This window comes from Protomyctophum bolini (assembly GCF_963924005.1).
Source record: "Protomyctophum bolini genome assembly, chromosome: 13".
Lineage (NCBI taxonomy): Eukaryota > Metazoa > Chordata > Actinopteri > Myctophiformes > Myctophidae > Protomyctophum > Protomyctophum bolini.
In genome coordinates this window covers 17,304,908-17,323,030 of record NC_137874.1, presented here as the reverse complement: position 1 = coordinate 17,323,030, position 18,123 = coordinate 17,304,908, and the positions used below count along the sequence as shown (strand labels likewise).

Sequence of the window (18,123 nt, the reverse complement as noted above, 5' to 3'; positions counted from 1 at the left end):
CAATCACCTTCCAGAAAGACCTTGTTGTACCTGCATTATGCATAGTGCACTTCCAGCATATTCGCTAAGTGCCAAACCGATCTGGAATCAGATTTCTTTTAAAGCCTCACATAGCCATGGGCGCTTATGCCACCTGTCTCTGCCTGGTTCGGTTTTTGCGTTCGATAAAATCCCTCCTATTCTGATTGGTTACTACGTTCAAATATAAAAGGGAGGTGGGAGTCGTGGGGCGGCTTATTATCTGAATGAATTGCAAGACGAGAATGAAACATTCAAATTATAAATAAAGTCAATCAACGTGTCAATGTTGTAAAACGAAATAAATGCACTGATGGAGATACTCAATTTGCTTTGCTTAACTTAAGTATCAATGCTTCTTATGCTGCAAAGTAGAATTAAATAGCCTAGGCCTACAAGTAAATGCCCGGAATGCAACATTTTGCCGATAGAGTAAAAATACAAAATTGGCAGTATTGGCACCAAAAGTAAAAGACACTCATGCAGAATGTTTCCAGTTTTCTAATAAATATTTTGAGAATCTTTTGGCAGATCTACAAGCTTGATCATTGCATGTCCTTTAGTGACTGCTGTGTAATATGTTTATAAAGTTCGGTTTCTAAGGAATACAACCGCATAAACCAATTTATATGCCAGTATGTGGACTGGCACTGTATGTGGGGCTACTGTATGGTATGTGGAGCAGTAACCCAACAACAAAACATATAGTAGCCTAAAAGTAAAAATAAAAGTTTGAGTTAGTTTTTTATTTGCCATTCAGCCATATAAATACAGAGGAACAATGGTGTGGCTCAGGTTAAGTACTTACTGTACTTACAATTTCAATATACAGTAATTGAGACAACAAACTACAGTAGTTAATGGAGACTGCAGTGCCTCAGATATTCATACATGGGCATACAGGCATACAGAGGGGTTGTGCTAAGAGCAATGTCTTACTTTAATTTGTCATGTGAGATCATGCACTTGGATCAAAATGTCTGTGGAAACCACACGCTGTATGCTGTGATGTCACGGAAGGTCCCTATACTGTTGTACATAAAGACAAAACATTGAGGAAATGCTGCTGAGTGGAGTTCTTGATCTATACCGAAAGACAGAAATGGTAAGAATGCAACAACTGACTGTCTTATCGTTGTTCATTAATGGTGAGTATTTTACACTTTCGCTACTTTACTTTTTTACATTGTAAACTACTATGATGTACTGTATAGGCATAGAGATGATTACAGAATAAGACATAAACACAAACATAGATTTGCCTTGGGGGAAATGGCTATTTTATGTTTTATCAGTGAATTATTTTGTTTTATCTATAGTACAAAGCTACTGGATGTATTATTTCATTACATTATGAGAATTCTGCACTATGTTAACTTAGATTAATGCACTAGTGCTGTATATACTGGTGGGTATTCAGTGGCCCCAGGATTGACAGAAGATGCCATAGTTTGTAGCCTACAGCAAATTTTAATCCAGTATGATACCTTATCATGCGGATGATGCAGCCAACTAATGGGACCCAGTAAAAGTCTAGTATTTGTAGTAATAATAAATACATTAAATTAAATTATATACTGACCACTCCTCATAGAAAGTAAAGCTTAAGTTATGCCTAGACTGTCAGCAAGTGAATAGCATCACGTATTTGGGCTTAACAATGCAATAGAATCTACTGTACAGTACAGTGCATAGTTTTAGAAGTTGGGCACAAAATCAGTGTTGGTTCTAGTCAACTACTGTAGACCCCAACACTTCTGGTTCGAAGAGAGCCGCTGTGTGGGATTTTCAAAAAACATCCCACACATGTGAAAGAGCTGAACATTTCTTAACCTCTTCGTGAGCATCTAAAGCCCACCAAACATCAGTGATGTCATTATGCCCCCACACTTATTTTCCAAACACGCTGTCATTCTTGCAGGTATAGCGTAGGAATACAGTACACCCATATGCACAACCCAGAGCAGAGATCATCCATAGTGTACTTACCGCACCTGACCTTTTCCTTTCACAACAGTCATATCATGACCACATGACTTCCTGTCAGAACAGCATGCAGAGATGATGAATGTTGTGTGAAAGTGGGCTGTTTAATTTAGAGCTGTGCACTCCAGTGACAGGTTCTAACGCTTATGTGTGAAAGTGGGCTTCTTCATTTAGAGCTGTGCTACAGTGACAGATTCTTCTAACGCTCCTTTGCTGTAACACCACACACACACACACACACACACACACACACACACACACACACACACACACACACACACACACACACACACACAGCCTGCCCTCAGTTTCCTATGCAGCCCCCAGTACATTTTGTTCCTGATGGTCGTTTTTGGACACCCCTGTTCTTTGGCAAATTACCTGGTTCTTTCAGTTCGATCATACTTTCATTGGGAGAATGGATAAAAGCAATTAATTGGCAGTATGAGGCTGCAGGGTTAGGCTACTGCATTGCATTGGGTAACCAATTGCAGCACCTGAACAGACAATTGCATTGGCTCAATGCCCAATAGCGGGCATCAAAACTATTCATTTACTACAATATGCCTAAATTGTAATTGAATCATACAATGAACCGCTATTATTGATTGTTGCAGTATCACTTGCGGTGTGGCAGCACACAACAGTGATGGAAGGCAGAACATTGACCCTAACATGCCCCATTAGAAATGCACACAAGAGCAATGTGGAGTGGAAGAACCCAAAGGGATTTCTTATGTTCTTCAACCACAACAAAGGTAGATATGGTACAGTATAATCTATATGTGTTACATTGTCTGTTTTGGTATCAATATCGAGCCAATACTCATAAATTGTGATTAGATCTTGTTTAGATCAGAAATCAAAGAGTATAGGCCTACAACACTTTGAATAGTTACTGATAGAAGCACTAACCATCTTTTCTTCACCCTTCATCTTCACCCTTCATTGATTAAAAATGGACAGCCTTGAAGGACAAACGCTACAGCATTGATACATTGTCTGCATCAGAATTCACCATCAGTGTGTCCAAAATCGCCTTCAAAGATGGAGGCAACTATACATGTATTCATTACAGCAACCCTATCAGAGAGAAGACTGTGGAAGTGACTGTATTAGGTATGTGGAAAAGGGGTTCCTCATGATGATTGGGTTCAGCAGTGGTTACACTCAGATGCAAAAACATCTGCTTGAGTTGGTTGTGTCAGTTAACTCACTGGAGATTTTCATGAATGTAAAGTGCATTATAAATACAAATCCATTATTATTATTATATTACTCAAATTGTGTATGTATTTTTTTAATTAACACTTGATTACTGATATATAGATCAAGTAAACAAATCAAATGACCATAACCATAAAATGTATTGCTACATACATACAAAGAAATGAATATATGTTTTTCTTTTAGGTTATCCAAAGATGGCTGTAACACGATTGAATGGAAAGCGTGTCATCAAGTGCTCTGCAGCAGGAAACCATCATATTCCCAAAATATACTGGCTCCTGGATAATAAGATTGAAATCGCTGGTAATTTGTCAAATGTATTTGTAAATATCTAGTATTACTGTAGTGTAGATGCAACTCATTCATAACTCATTCATTAATTCGGAACCCCAGCAGCCTTAATACCTTCCAATTACTTTTCCTATCCCACAGCTCAGACCCATTCCAGAGTTGAATACGGAATAAGAAAGTATACCTCAGAGGATACTTTACACATTAAGTCAGTAGAGAAAAGAGTCACAGTGACATGCATTGTTAACCATCCAGCTCTGCATGGCGAATTGCTGAGCAACTTTGTTAACATTGGACAAGCTTGTGAGTACAATTTAAACATTATTTCTTCTAATATCTGACCAAATTCTGGGAATTTTAGAAATTTTAGAAAATAATATTCCTCAAATATGAAAGTAATGGTGTTCTTGGGGAAACTCCTGCCTGTTCTCTTTAGAAACTATGTACTGTATAGAAGCCTGAATTTGAGGAACATGAACGTGTTGTTCAACTGTCACAAAACAGGGAAAGTACTCTTGCGTCATGAGTCATGACCCTCATGAACTTACAGTATTGTAGTATCATGAGTCATGACCCTCATGAATTTACAGTATTGTAGTATCATGTGAAAGTAGCGAAAGTCAATCCCCTCAGTGAATTCCCTTTTCCAGTAAATGGACTGACAGTAGTATTCTGGTCACTATGTGTATCTGCATGTTATTAGATTGACAGTAGTATTCTGGTCACTATGTGTATCTGCATGTTATTAGATTGACAGTAGTATTCTGGTCACTATGTGTATCTGCATGTTATTAGATTGACAGTAGTATTCTGGTCACTATGTGTATCTGCATGTTATTAGATTGACAGTAGTATTCTGGTCACTATGTGTATCTGCATGTTATTAGATTGACAGTAGTATTCTGGTCACTATGTGTATCTGCATGTTATTAGATTGACAGTAGTATTCTGGTCACTATGTGTATCTGCATGTTATTAGATTGACAGTAGTATTCTGGTCACTATGTGTATCTGCATGTTATTAGATTGACAGTAGTATTCTGGTCACTATGTGTATCTGCATGTTATTAGATTGACAGTAGTATTCTGGTCACTATGTGTATCTGCATGTTATTAGATTGACAGTAGTATTCTGGTCACTATGTGTATCTGCATGTTATTAGATTGACAGTAGTATTCTGGTCACTATGTGTATCTGCATGTTATTAGATTGACAGTAGTATTCTGGTCACTATGTGTATCTGCATGTTATTAGATTGACCAATAATTTCAACGTTTTATTTATTTATTTTTATTGATGAAGCGATTAAATTCCACAATTCATACCTATCACACATAGGCAGACATGTGATATGATATGATACTATGATTCCTGTTTCTACAGTAATAGTGTGATTACTAAATGATTTTATTAACTCTTCTTTATAGCCCCAAATTTCCCAAGGTCAATCGCAACAACATCACCGGCTATGACTCAATCACAAAGGTCAACAGACATACCAAGAATAACATCTCAGTGGACTAGAATTGAGGGAACCACAGAGCTGCAGACTACAGACTTGTCTGAACCATCAACTGTTAGCTCCAGTGGTCTAGAGACAATCACATATACCACTGGAATACATCTGAGCACTATTTGTGAGTAAAGCAGCTATTTTAACTAAAACTGCTACATTTCTATGAGATTTTGAGTGACATCTCTCAACTATTTGAGAGATGTGATCCAGAAAATGAATTATTGAATTACAGATGAATACATGTCTAAATTCTATATGCTGCAAATGCTGTATAAATCATACCATAGCACACGTTCAAACGACCACATTAGGTTCAAAGTCAAAGCCGTACGATTGTTCTCACACAGTACAGTTCTGCTTCCTTAAGGTTTCATGACATTAATTTTCATTTTTATTTTTCGCTTTTCTTTTAGGTTTTATGACATCAATTACACAAACACAACATGAACTTTGAACATTCAGTGGATTTTCTGTGGGCTGGGGTTTTGTCTGTGTGTTCTGAAGCCTAAATCCCTCAGCAGTGACATCTGCTGGAATATTCCTGTCCTATATTGTGGACTCTTACCTCACAGGCAAATCACAGCACTTGTTTGAGCCAGAAAACCCCAGACCACAGAAAATCTACTGAATGTTAAAAGTTCCGTTTTTTTGGGGTGCAATTGAGCTCAGGAAAAAAAAAGATTGTTGATGATAGTGATAGTTGTATTCTTTGTGCCATTCAGGCTATGTTGCACTAATAACTCAAACTGTCAATTTGAATGTTTATCTATGGAGCTGTAACAGTCAACATTTTTGTTCCAGCAGCATACATGTACCTTTGTGGTACTACAAGGCCTTCTTATCTTATTTTTTTTCTTTCCAGATGACTCAGAGAGCTCTCTACCTGATTCAACCTTTACAAACAACAACACTACTGTCACCAACGTAACCAACATAACAGGTATGAAGCTCGGGTCAACTACAGGTAGATTACTGACCAAAGTGACCATTGAGATAGGGATCTACTGTAGACTAAACTTCAGCCACTTACACCAGAGTCATCATTGGGTACCCAACATCTAGTGGTGAATCATTAGCTCTGGTCCAAAGCAAGAAGGACGGAGAACTCCTAATGCTATGGGTCAGAGCTAGTGAATCACCATGTCTACAATAAGCATGCATTTTGCAGCCTCCTGGCCTGACTGAACTGAAGCATGGGCCGGCCGAGCAGTCCAGGCACCTAGTCTGGTAATCCAGCCTGACAGCATGTCGCGGGTTCGAGTCCCGATCCCGATGACCTTTGCTGTGTGTCCCCCCGCCCCCCCCCCCCCCATCTCTCTCCCCCTATCCTGTCAAACTACTGTAAATCTGTCAATACAGGCAAAAAGCCCCAAAAAGTACTGAATTGAGAGTGTAATGACTCTTCTTAATTCTGAACAGGTCTGACACATGTATATGATGTAACAAATAGAGCCACATCGAATAATGGTACATCAAGCAACATTACCATTGGTAAGTCAAGCCTGCAGTGCCATATCATCGTCGGCATCTCATTTCAGAGACAAAATGACAATTCGATAATATGATTATGCGTACACACATTGGTGTATTGTATATACACAGTAAAATCCTCAGTGTTCCATTTGTAACCACTGTATTTTACAGTAGTGCTCAGGAGATTGATTATGTCTGACCGAAACACAGGGTAACATGAGTGTATATATTTCTATTCATTCCCAGATAGCTTTGATGAGCTGGCAAGGCAGAAAGGAAATGGTTCATCTGTGCTTGTATTTCTGGTGACATGCCTGATATTTTCACTTTTAGTGGTAGTAATTTTCTTTGTTATCAAACTCAGGAGAGCGCACATCCTCTGGAAAAGAGGTAAGTGAAAATTATGTTGGACATTTACTATTCTCCATTACGTCAGTAAGTATGCCGTTGAGGGCTGATTTGACCCTTTTGCACATAGGTTGCTCAAAGCTGGTGTAGTCTCAGAATCTAAAAGCCCAATGTACAGTACAATCATCACGTTTTTTTTCTTTTTCTCATTGTTCTACGTCCAAAAAGAGTTCACCTGAATATGTTAAACTAAACTTACTACTAGAAAAATAAAGACATTAAACTCAAGACATGTGGTTGTGTGCATCTGTTTCATGTTATGCCATTCTGAAATGTCAAAAATATTTTGTTATTCCAATTCTTGCAGAAAATGAAGAGTCAGATCAGTCAATGGATAGCAGTAAATCCAAATCAAGCCATGAAGAGAAGCAAGTCCAGGGGCAAAAGAGCAGAGGTAAAATATTAGCCTTCAGCCACCTGACCAAAACAAATACAGAAAGGGTCTCAAAGTAGTCAAAGTGGAAGATGTTATTTTTTTTTATATAATTTGTTGTGAAATGTTTTTCCCTACAGGTCTTTTCAGCACAGGATTCACAACATATGTCACTCAGGAGCCAAAAGAGATAACCGAAGCACCAAATACTACTGAAGAGTCAGCAGCTGAAAGTATACAAAGGGATACTCATATCACCCCACAAACAGATGGTTCTGTCAATGTACATGTTAAAGAGACAGAACTGTGACATTGTTGTGAACATTCCCATAATGACTTGCCTGTAAAATAATGTGCATAATTGTATATAAATAATATGATTTTACTTTATTTTACTTTTATAAGAATGTTGTTTAGACCTATATAAATGTGTTACTTTTAGGATTAAAATAAAGTAAACTATATGAGCAATCTTATCTGTGTTTGTGCAGTAATTACTAGTTTGTTATGTTTGACAGCTGAATAGAATGTCACGTGACATCTCAGATTAATACAATTAAACAATAACCTATAACAACAATCACTATTAACAGTATAAAAATACACATTCTTGCTGTCACATTTCAGGTAGGCCTATACATTTGTATAGGTCTGACTAATATTTTGTTTAAGCAACACATTTTAAAGGCTTTTTCTGCCTTTTTTATTTGGTTGAAAGCAGTTTAAATTAATACTTGATATTAACTAGGGATATAGTTAGGAACAAGAATTACAAGATGGACCCTTAAAGGCCTATTCATAGTCTGGATTTTCGGTGGTAAGGTGACCACCGGAGCTGAAATAACGTTGAGCGGTGGTGAGTAAAAACAGAGAGAAGGGCTGGAGCGGTGGCGGTGGTTTTGCTCTTCACCGTGGCTCGTGACATCATGTTGTAGTTCACCACCGAAAATATCAAATACCAAACATCAAATATCAAACCGCTTGTCCATAAATTAAAATAAATAAAATTGAATATGTAAAGAAGACATATTTATTGTATTCCCTAGCATTGACGGTCACGTCAGTCAGTGGAGGAAAAACAATTGCACCCCTTATAGGGGACCTATAGGCCTAGCCCAGGCCTAGCCCCAAGGCCCAAAGGCCCTCCACAGATCCCTACCCTAACCTAAAGTCCCGTCCACAGCAATGATTTCCATTCCAATGCATTGCAACTCCTTGCAAGTTGCAACAACAACATGCAACTTGTTTGGTGTGGACTTTTTTCAGAGTGGAAAAAAACAATGAGTCATTTATTCATTATCAATGAGTCAATGACTGAGCCTACAGGAAACCATGTGGTTACACTCTACTCTATCGTTACACTATACAATGGTTATGGAATTATGAAACTCAGGCAGCCAAAAGATAGGCGGATACTCCTAACAGGAAGTGGGAGGGACATCAAATAATGTTATATGGCGATTGGCTTATCACATGTATTTCCTGGTGACGTAAGGGCTAGGTCATTGGTGCATTGCTGAGAAACAGCTGAAGCCTCGGCGTGTGATTGGCTGCTTTGGCCGGCCATATAGAAGACCCACGGTGGAGTTCTTTCTTTCACTCTCAGGCTCCAGGCGTACAGCAGCAGCTTCGCCACTGCGCAACTCAACCAATAACTCCACCAAATTCATCAGCGGCTGCCAATATCTGGTGAGTCTCGTCGTATTTAATCATCTTCTGAAACGGCAGTCAGCGTTCCTGTAACCTTTGCCAAGTGTTGTTTCAAACGGTAAAAGTTAGCAGTACCCGACGATTTAACAATGACCCGTTCATGATGGCGGCATTATATCGGCTGTTGGCTTGAAACAATCCGAAAGACAATCGTGCTGTTTTTGTCTTGATATCCACCGACATTGTGGATTGAATAGAAGTAGATAGCATTGCTAAATGACTGTTTGTTGCGACCGAGTGCCGGCTCTGCTCGATAAGAAGCTGTAGTATAGAATGTTCTAGAACATCTAACCACGTGGTCTGAACCCCGCCATTAATGGGCATCTCTTGTTCGTTCATGACAAGGAGATCCATGTACCGTAAGCATCGTGTCCCTCACTTGATTATTTTACTTGGCCTAACGGAAAAGATCACTGTGATGACGTTTTTTCCTGCCTTTCGTAGTTTCCACCAGAGGTTGAAAGACCAAAGATGGCATAAAACCTTCCTTGGATGTCTGAGTGATCACGTAGAAATAAGGCTCTAGCAGTTCAATTGATTAAAAGACAATTTGTCTCAAATTAAACTTTGTTTTACCTAGTTTGTTGACGTTGGAGACGTGATCTGCCCCATGTTTGGTTAAAATATGACCTGTTGATGTGTAAGTTCAGTTCAGTAATTGCTTAACCTGATGAATGCCCTTCTAAATGATCACATTTGGTTTGATAAAATGGACTGTCGTTGATGGTGTAATGCTGAGTAGGACTGCCAAAAGTCATAAGGCGGTAACATCGCTGCTCATGAATATGTCACTCTTGGCTGAGAGTCAGTGTAGCTGCCAGGCTTTGTGAGGAAGTTGCAGTTTCCTTCCTGTTTTGACCTCATGGTGGGCGTAAACTGGTAAAGTGTTCGTGCCCTGCTGGGACTTGTCCAGTTGCTTCAAATGTCATATTGGCACACCCAGGGCATGAGTGCTAGTGACATGTGCAATCCCAACAGTTTATTGACTTAAGTTAAGTGGCTCAATTTAGAGATGGTGGCAAATGCAGACCCAACAGAGTAGGCTACAATTAACTCTAATGTGTTCATTCATCATTGTAGCTCTCTCAAGAGATGGCTGGAAGAACAAACTGACTGTAGGTTTTGTAATGACAAAGCATTTTTTTGATAATCTTGTTATGATCTTTCAGGAAACATGTCTAAGGGACCAGCAGTGGGCATTGACCTGGGAACCACCTACTCCTGTGTGGGTGTCTTCCAGCATGGCAAGGTTGAGATCATTGCCAACGACCAGGGAAACAGGACCACACCCAGTTATGTGGCCTTCACAGACTCCGAGAGGCTCATCGGAGATGCCGCCAAGAATCAGGTTGCCATGAACCCCTGCAACACAGTCTTCGGTAAGGGTTTGCGCCTTACATGTCGATTAGAATGTGTGATCTGTCCGGAGACAGTCCACACCTTCACCAACTTAATCTCTTATGCCCCATGTAATGTAAATGACAAATGGGTTGATCTGCAAGCTCACAAAGCTACAAATGGGGTTGAAGTTGTAAACATTTTGCTTATCCAACGGGTAATATTAAAACTAAAATACTTCATCGAGTTTAACCCCAATTTTTACCAGTTAGCGGAAGACTGCCTGTGTAATGCAAGGTAGCTTTTGTGTTGTGCAATACTCTACTTGTCAATCACCTGAACAACGGCCCCAAACAACTGCAGATGTACTAGTTTTATTTAACATACTCCACCATACAGATTCCCCACAAAGTTCCCAATTTAAAATGGACTGGATCACTGTGATGACGTTTTTTCCTGCCTTTCGTAGTTTCCACCAGAGGTTGAAAGACCAAAGATGGCCCAAAACCTTCCTTGGATGTCTGAGTGATCAAGTAGAATACTAGGGCTGTGCCAATTGATCAATTTGAGTTGAGGAAAAAGTTGCCAATAGAATTGGCAAAGTAATGAATGGTTGCGACTGTAGTAGAAATGGCCTCAACATGACGTGATATTTTCTGATGCTTTGCAGATGCCAAGAGACTGATTGGTCGCAGGTTCGATGATGGAGTTGTGCAGTCGGACATGAAGCACTGGCCCTTTACAGTGGTCAATGACAACACCCGACCCAAAGTCCAGGTTGACTACAAGGGCGAGGCAAAGCAATTCTACCCGGAGGAGATTTCTTCAATGGTGCTGGTGAAGATGAAGGAAATTGCTGAAGCTTACCTCGGAAAGGTAGGTTTCAACAAGTGGTTGAATTGGTAATGTGGTGTTCGTGAAGGTAATGAAACTAACTGGATTGTTCTCTCCCCAGACTGTAAACAATGCAGTTATTACAGTTCCTGCCTACTTCAATGACTCTCAGCGCCAGGCCACCAAGGATGCTGGCACCATCTCTGGTCTGAATGTTCTCCGAATCATCAATGAGCCAACAGCCGCTGCCATTGCTTATGGTTTGGACAAAAAGGTATTTGTCCAAATACCTTGGGGTTTATTCTCCAGTTGCACAGTGCTGTGAACATGATCAAAATGGCACATAAATTGACCTTTGCAGTTTGCACAGTACTGCTCTTTTGATACTAGATTCTGTTTAGTGCTCTAACTATGAACTAATTTTCAGGTTGGTGCTGAGAGGAACGTGCTCATCTTTGACCTCGGTGGTGGTACTTTTGATGTGTCCATTTTGACCATTGAGGATGGCATTTTCGAAGTGAAGTCCACTGCCGGAGACACTCATCTTGGAGGGGAAGACTTTGACAGCCGCATGGTCAACCACTTCATTGCAGAGTTCAAGCGCAAATACAAGAAGGACGTTAGTGACAATAAGAGGGCTGTCCGCCGTCTACGCACTGCATGTGAGAGGGCAAAGCGCACTCTGTCTTCCAGCACCCAGGCCAGCATTGAGATCGACTCTCTGTACGAGGGAGTCGACTTCTATACGTCCATCACTAGGGCTCGTTTCGAGGAGCTGAACGCCGATCTCTTCCGTGGTACTTTGGACCCCGTGGAGAAGTCACTCCGTGATGCCAAGATGGACAAGGGTACGATCCATGACATCGTTTTGGTTGGTGGCTCCACTCGCATTCCCAAGATCCAGAAGCTGCTGCAAGATTTATTCAATGGCAAGGAGCTAAACAAAAGCATCAACCCTGATGAAGCTGTGGCCTATGGAGCTGGTGAGTTGTGGCTTCTATTCCAAGTAAGACTACCGGTTTGTATGTGGGGTGTCATATAGGTTGGATCACTGTGATGACGTTTTTTCCTGCCTTTCGTAGTTTCCACCAGAGGTTGAAAGACCAAAGATGGCCCAAAACCTTCCTTGGATGTCTGAGTGATTAGAATATTATTCTGTACAACCCATCATGAAGTTTAATGTAATTGTGCACTGATTGACCACTGGCTGTAAATTGGCTTTTATTAAGTACATGGTGATTTTAAACGGTACATGTTTGTCATCCACAGCTGTCCAGGCTGCCATCCTGTCTGGTGACAAGTCTGAGAATGTCCAGGACCTGCTTCTTCTGGATGTCACCCCCCTGTCCCTGGGTATTGAGACCGCTGGAGGTGTCATGACTGTCCTGATAAAACGTAACACAACTATCCCCACCAAGCAGACCCAGACCTTCACCACATACTCGGACAACCAGCCTGGTGTGCTCATTCAGGTGAGGAACATGTCTTTTCTCAGTATTGTTGTGTATCGCTATGATGACGTTTATTCCTGCCTTTCGTAGTTTCCACCTGAGGTTGAAAAACCAGAGATGGCCCAGCCCTTCCTTGGATGTCTGAGCGATTCCATAGATATTGTTTGTCATATCTGTTCATTTGTACATGTGGCGCTAATGTTCCATGCTTCCCACAGGTATTTGAGGGTGAGCGTGCCATGACCAAGGACAACAACTTGCTGGGCAAGTTTGAGTTGACTGGAATTCCCCCTGCCCCTCGTGGTGTCCCTCAGATTGAGGTCACCTTCGACATAGACGCCAACGGCATCATGAATGTGTCTGCTGCTGACAAGAGCACTGGAAAGGAGAACAAGATTACCATCACAAACGACAAAGGTACTTAGAAATTAAAACCGTTGTTTACCTACTAAATTCGTGTACATTTCTACCGGTGAGTGGAGACAGAATGCCTGCTTAATGCAGATGGCTATTGAGCTTTGAGTTGTGCAATACTCTACTTGTGAATCACCTGAACACAACCCCGAACTGCAGATTTACTAGTTTTATTGTAATAACGTACTACTCTACGATACAGATTCCTAAAATGTTTTTTAAGTTTCAAATCAAATTTTACAATGGGCTGGATCACTGTGATGACGTTTATTCCTGCCTTTCGTAGTTTCCACCAGAGGTTGAAAGACCAAAGATGGCCCAAAACCTTCCTTGGATGTCTGAGTGATCAAGTAGAAATGGGGCTTGTGGCATCAATTTGAAAAAAATTAGTTCATGGAAGAGTAATCTAGAATAACTGACAAATTAATAGAAAAGTAACAGCTGTAGTCGAAATGGCCTCGACATGATGTGATATTTGCAGATACCAAGACTTGGTAGCCGGTTCGATGATGGAGTTGTGCAGTCAGACATGAAGACATTTTTTTTTAATGTAGTTTGACACTTGTCTTGTGTACCCAGGTCGTCTCAGCAAAGACGACATTGAGCGCATGGTCCAGGATGCTGAGAAATACAAGACTGAGGATGATGTCCAGCGTGATAAGGTGTCTTCTAAAAACTCTCTGGAGTCTTACGCCTTCAACATGAAGTCTACCGTCGAGGATGAGAAGCTCACTGGTAAAATCAGTGACGAGGATAAGCAGAAGATCATGGAAAAGTGCAATGAGGTCATCAGCTGGCTGGACAAGAACCAGGTATGAATATTTATAGAATACATGTTTGTCTTGTGAAACATTACAGAATGCCTGCTTGATGCAGGGTAGCTTTTGAGTTGTACAATACAGCTCAATAACCTGAACAACACTACCCCAAATTACTGCAGATGTACAGGTTTTATTGTATTAACAAACACGTTTCATTAAAGCTACAAATTGTCGTTTAAAATGGGCTGGATCACTGTGATGACGTTTTTTCCTGCCTTTCGTAGTTTCCACCAGAGGTTGAAAGACCAAAGATGGCCCAAAACCTTCCTTGGATGTCTGAGTGATCAAGTAGAAATAGGGCTGGCAGTTGAACTGATCAATATGAAAATGTCATATGTGCTTCTCTGTAATCTATAGAATAAACGGCATAATAAAAGTTGCAGGCCTCTGATTACTGCTAATCAGTAATCAGAGGCCTGATTACTGCCTTTGAATAACACGTGAGGCTTACCTTTCCATTTCCCTTGCCTTTCGTTACAGACTGCAGAGAAGGAAGAGTATGAGCATCAGCAGAAGGAGCTGGAGAAGGTGTGCAACCCCATCATCACCAAGCTATACCAGGGTGCAGGTGGGATGCCAGGCGGGATGCCTGAAGGTATGGGAGGGATGGGAGGGATGCCTGGTGGCTTCCCTGGAGCAGGCGGTGCTGCTCCCGGTGGCGGTGGATCATCCGGACCAACCATTGAGGAGGTCGACTAAAACATTCCGCACTTACAAGCAACTACCTCCTCCTCCTGAGAGAAGAAGTTTAACCCTCATAGTTCAAGTTGGCAGTTGAGCTACAGAGTGATTTTTAAAATGGGGGTTTGATGGTATCACATTTGTATTTTGTCAACAGGCCAAAAGTTTTTTTTTTGTTTTTTGCACAATAAGATGTTTAATTTAATACAGGAATGTTTTCTACTTGTCTTGACTAAATAAAATAAAAATATGACAACCCTCTACCCTAGTTTTGACAACTTATTCTTATTTTTTTTTAACCCAAGTTTTGGACAATGCATCTATGATAATTTTATGTTTGACTCACACCCTTTGTTGTATTCCAGTTCAGCCTGAACAAAAAAGACTGTACACTAATGCTGCAGCTAATCAGAAAATTATAACATGACCACTGTGGCCTGACAACGCCACCAGGACTTGATTAGCCTGCCATGTTAACTTCAACTGTTTACATTTTAACCTGAATACCAGTACAAAATCATCCCATATCATTTAGGGGGCCATGATCATCCACACAACATGGTAATGTGAGTTGTCATTTTATGCTCGGGTTGGAATATTACAATTTAACTAGCTGTCAAGTTTTGTGTGCCCAGGGTATGATGTGATATTAGAATGTGTATCTATCTGCTCATTACTTGATTTATTGGATGAAATGGGATTAACATTTTTACTACAGAGCTTGAGAGACTGATACACCGTTATAACTTATGGGGGAGGTACACTACTAGCTCTAGTAGCCTAGCAGTGATTACAGGGTATAAGTTTTTAACAAGCCCACTTGCAACTAATTTCGGTTATACTTGAGTTTTTCAAGTATACACCGACATTGCAGTGCCACCTGGTGGCTGTACCCAGCAACTGCGCCGTTGGACTAGGTATCGTTTATTAGTCTGCTCTGAGTGTATACTCTGTAAACTCACATTTAAATATTCATCAAATAAAACTCTTATATAATCGGTAAATATTAAGACAATGTGAGGTTTTTCTGCAACAATTTTATATTTAAACAAACGTGAGTATGACCTGACATCATGACATGTCATTGCGCAGGCGTCTTTTGCGGCGTTCTGCGTTTCCATGGTTTCATTCCCACTGTCAAACACAAATGAAAATGGTGAGTTGGTTGCTACTTGTTTGCTTTGAACTGTTAATAATGCGACGTTTTGGTGAGGTGGTAGCCTGTATTTTGTTTTCTATTATAGGCCTATGTATATAATATATGTGGGTGGTGTTTTTACACATACCTGTAGTTTGACTTACTTTGAACAACACCGTTTCTTCGCAAAAGAGTGCAAGAGAACCTCAAAGGATCACAATGGAGTGGATGGTGGCGCTGTCGGATATCGCATAGTCTAGCATATTCCTTCATTGTGTAAAAATAGACAATTTTGTATTTAAAAATAAATACGGTAGCTGACTAGGTGTTGATCTAGTTGTCACATGATTAAAAAAGGGCGTAGCCTTTTGACATTTTATGAGTCTAAAAGAGATAGCCTACGGGGTGCTTGTGCAATGCATTATTCCGTAGTTCTACTAGAGTCTAAAAGAGGCCTGCGGGGTGCTTGTGCAATGCATATTATTCCGTAATCAGTTTTCATTTGAATCCCGAGATTCCCGACCCGTAAATGGCCAATTATGTCGGAGGTTCACATTCACAATGGCGGTAGTGAAGGGGCGCATCCCCCTATGGGCGCATCCGGTGAAAACCGGAATTACGCTCAACGTAAACGGGAAGTAAACGGAGGGTGGATGTCGTTCGGCCACAAACGAGATTAAAACACTTATTTATTGAAAACTACGGACTAATGCATTGAACAAGCACCCGTATGACACTCTAACATTTGGGGCATCAGGGTAAGCACCTTATATTTTTGGTTTCCGAATGTCCACCCACGAGAGTCTCTAAATATTAGGCTAGCGTCATGCTAATAGAATTATAGAAACAACACTCACATTAACAAACAGCTAGCCCCGCAAGCAGAACCCAAATGTAGTAAAGTTTCTGACACTTTGATTACTTTACCCAGCGACAATCAAATTTCATAAAAGCTTTATGTAGGGTTCCGAGAGGGGCTAACAAACAGCCAGCTGTGGTGCACACGTATAGCGGCATGAATTCAAAATTATCAACCTCCTATGGATTGTGTGAAGATAGCCTAAAATACATTTACCGCAAGCACTACCTCCATTGCGATTTACGAAAGTGCATGCATTCGGGGCCCATGGATTATGAGAATTTATCCAAATTGCATGCTCCAATTAAGAAAACGAAGGGAAGGCATTTAAAATGTGTTGTCAGTGCCTGTTCATCAGCTAGTACTACAGCATGGATTGTGTATGTATATGACCCCTCAATGTCACACATAAGTATAGACATGATGAATGTAGGCCTATTGGCTTTTATTTTGTCTTTGTCCCTTTTTAAATCATTTAATTTAAGCATTTTAATGGAACTCAGTTTCATATTTCTCCACCTCTTCTCAACTCCAATTGTATGCTGTCATCTTATTATAGGCCTACTACAAGATTGAAAGGGCTGCCATGATCTATGGATACAGCATAATGAAGCAATAATCTTTCCCACACAAACATGGATAAAGACCTCAGACATGGAAAAACATACACGATTCAACACGAAGGATGCTCAAGTTGCGCCTCCTTCACCAGAGCAAGTTCCTCTCAATCCGTGGGACTCCCCTGGCCCTGAGTCTGATACTGAAAGCCTGGCCCAGGAGAAGGTCTACCAACAGGACCTTCAAAAGCGAATAGGCAGCAATAAAACAACTAACTGCATACAAAGCCAACAGGAGAAAACAAGCAGCTTCTTGCATCAGACAGAAGAACATGAGGCGATGTTCAACAATGAAGCTGAAGAAGAAGCTCTTCAAGTGTATGATAGTCTGGACATAGTTGCACAAGAGTTTGAGAAGAGCATCCCTCTACTGTCCACAATTGAAGCTTCCAATGGACCTCTGGACACAAATCTGTCAAGGTAAAGAGTTTAGCAGACACTTTATGTAATCTCATATGTCATAAATGGCCATTTTGATATTCAAATGAGATATTGATTATTCACAGAAAGTAGCCTAAATGATGGTGTGTTCACCATTGGTAGGAAACAGACTAACTTGACTTGAGTAAAGTTAGGCTATAGTCATTTCTTAACCACATGAACCCTAGTGTCCTCGTTGCACCCGCTTCGAATGTTATCACCCCTTAGCGCCAGAATCTGGGGGAGAACATTCTGCACCTCTCACAACGTGTCCTTACAAGACAAATATAGTATAGTGTGGTTGGTTGTATACTATACTGTATGTCCAGCACTACACATAATGTCAAATTCTGTCACATTTTGCCAGTGACACAAAAATTGACACTCAGAAAATCTACTATGCGAGACGAGTTGTCCTATCTCCTTTAAAGCACATTATACCTCCTTGTCTTAATTTTTGCATCATAGTTAGTTATCTACTTCCAAACAACAGGGGCTGATAAAAGACCAAAAGTGAAAACTTGCAGTATAGCATGTTACAGGC

General features: G+C 40.5%; 2 protein-coding genes across 2 annotated transcripts; both read left to right on the top strand.

Moving 5' to 3' along the window:
• Positions 1–1,099: 1,099 nt before the first annotated feature.
• crtam (cytotoxic and regulatory T cell molecule) lies at positions 1,100–9,486 on the top strand (the record flags this gene model as incomplete). Its single annotated transcript, XM_080781075.1, has 13 exons — positions 1,100–1,166; positions 2,622–2,762; positions 2,971–3,123; positions 3,418–3,537; positions 3,667–3,828; positions 4,954–5,163; positions 5,905–5,982; positions 6,462–6,533; positions 6,762–6,905; positions 7,231–7,317; positions 7,437–7,529; positions 8,903–8,985; positions 9,451–9,486. The coding sequence occupies exons 1-13, from the start codon at positions 1,121–1,123 to the stop codon at positions 9,484–9,486; spliced, it is 1,425 nt and encodes a 474-aa protein (XP_080637201.1). The 5' UTR covers positions 1,100–1,120.
• LOC308327013 (heat shock cognate 70 kDa protein) lies at positions 8,877–14,808 on the top strand. The gene is made up of 9 exons (XM_080780130.1): positions 8,877–8,985; positions 10,176–10,385; positions 11,015–11,220; positions 11,300–11,452; positions 11,606–12,161; positions 12,448–12,650; positions 12,848–13,046; positions 13,623–13,855; positions 14,345–14,808. Exons 2-9 carry the CDS (start codon positions 10,181–10,183, stop codon positions 14,561–14,563), a joined length of 1,974 nt encoding a protein of 657 aa, XP_080636256.1. The 5' UTR covers positions 8,877–8,985; positions 10,176–10,180; the 3' UTR covers positions 14,564–14,808.
• Positions 14,809–18,123: the final 3,315 nt, after the last annotated feature.

What these genes read in the sequence shown, in the direction of transcription:
- LOC308327013 (XM_080780130.1), top strand. Translation starts at nt 10,181, where the DNA reads ATGTCTAAGGGACCAGCAGTGGGCATTGACCTGGGAACCACCTACTCC. An exon ending in CCCCTGCAACACAGTCTTCG is followed by an intron (nt 10,386 to 11,014) that starts GTAAGGGTTTGC and finishes GATGCTTTGCAG; the next exon opens with ATGCCAAGAGACTGATTGGT. An exon ending in AGCCTGGTGTGCTCATTCAG is followed by an intron (nt 12,651 to 12,847) that starts GTGAGGAACATG and finishes TGCTTCCCACAG; the next exon opens with GTATTTGAGGGTGAGCGTGC.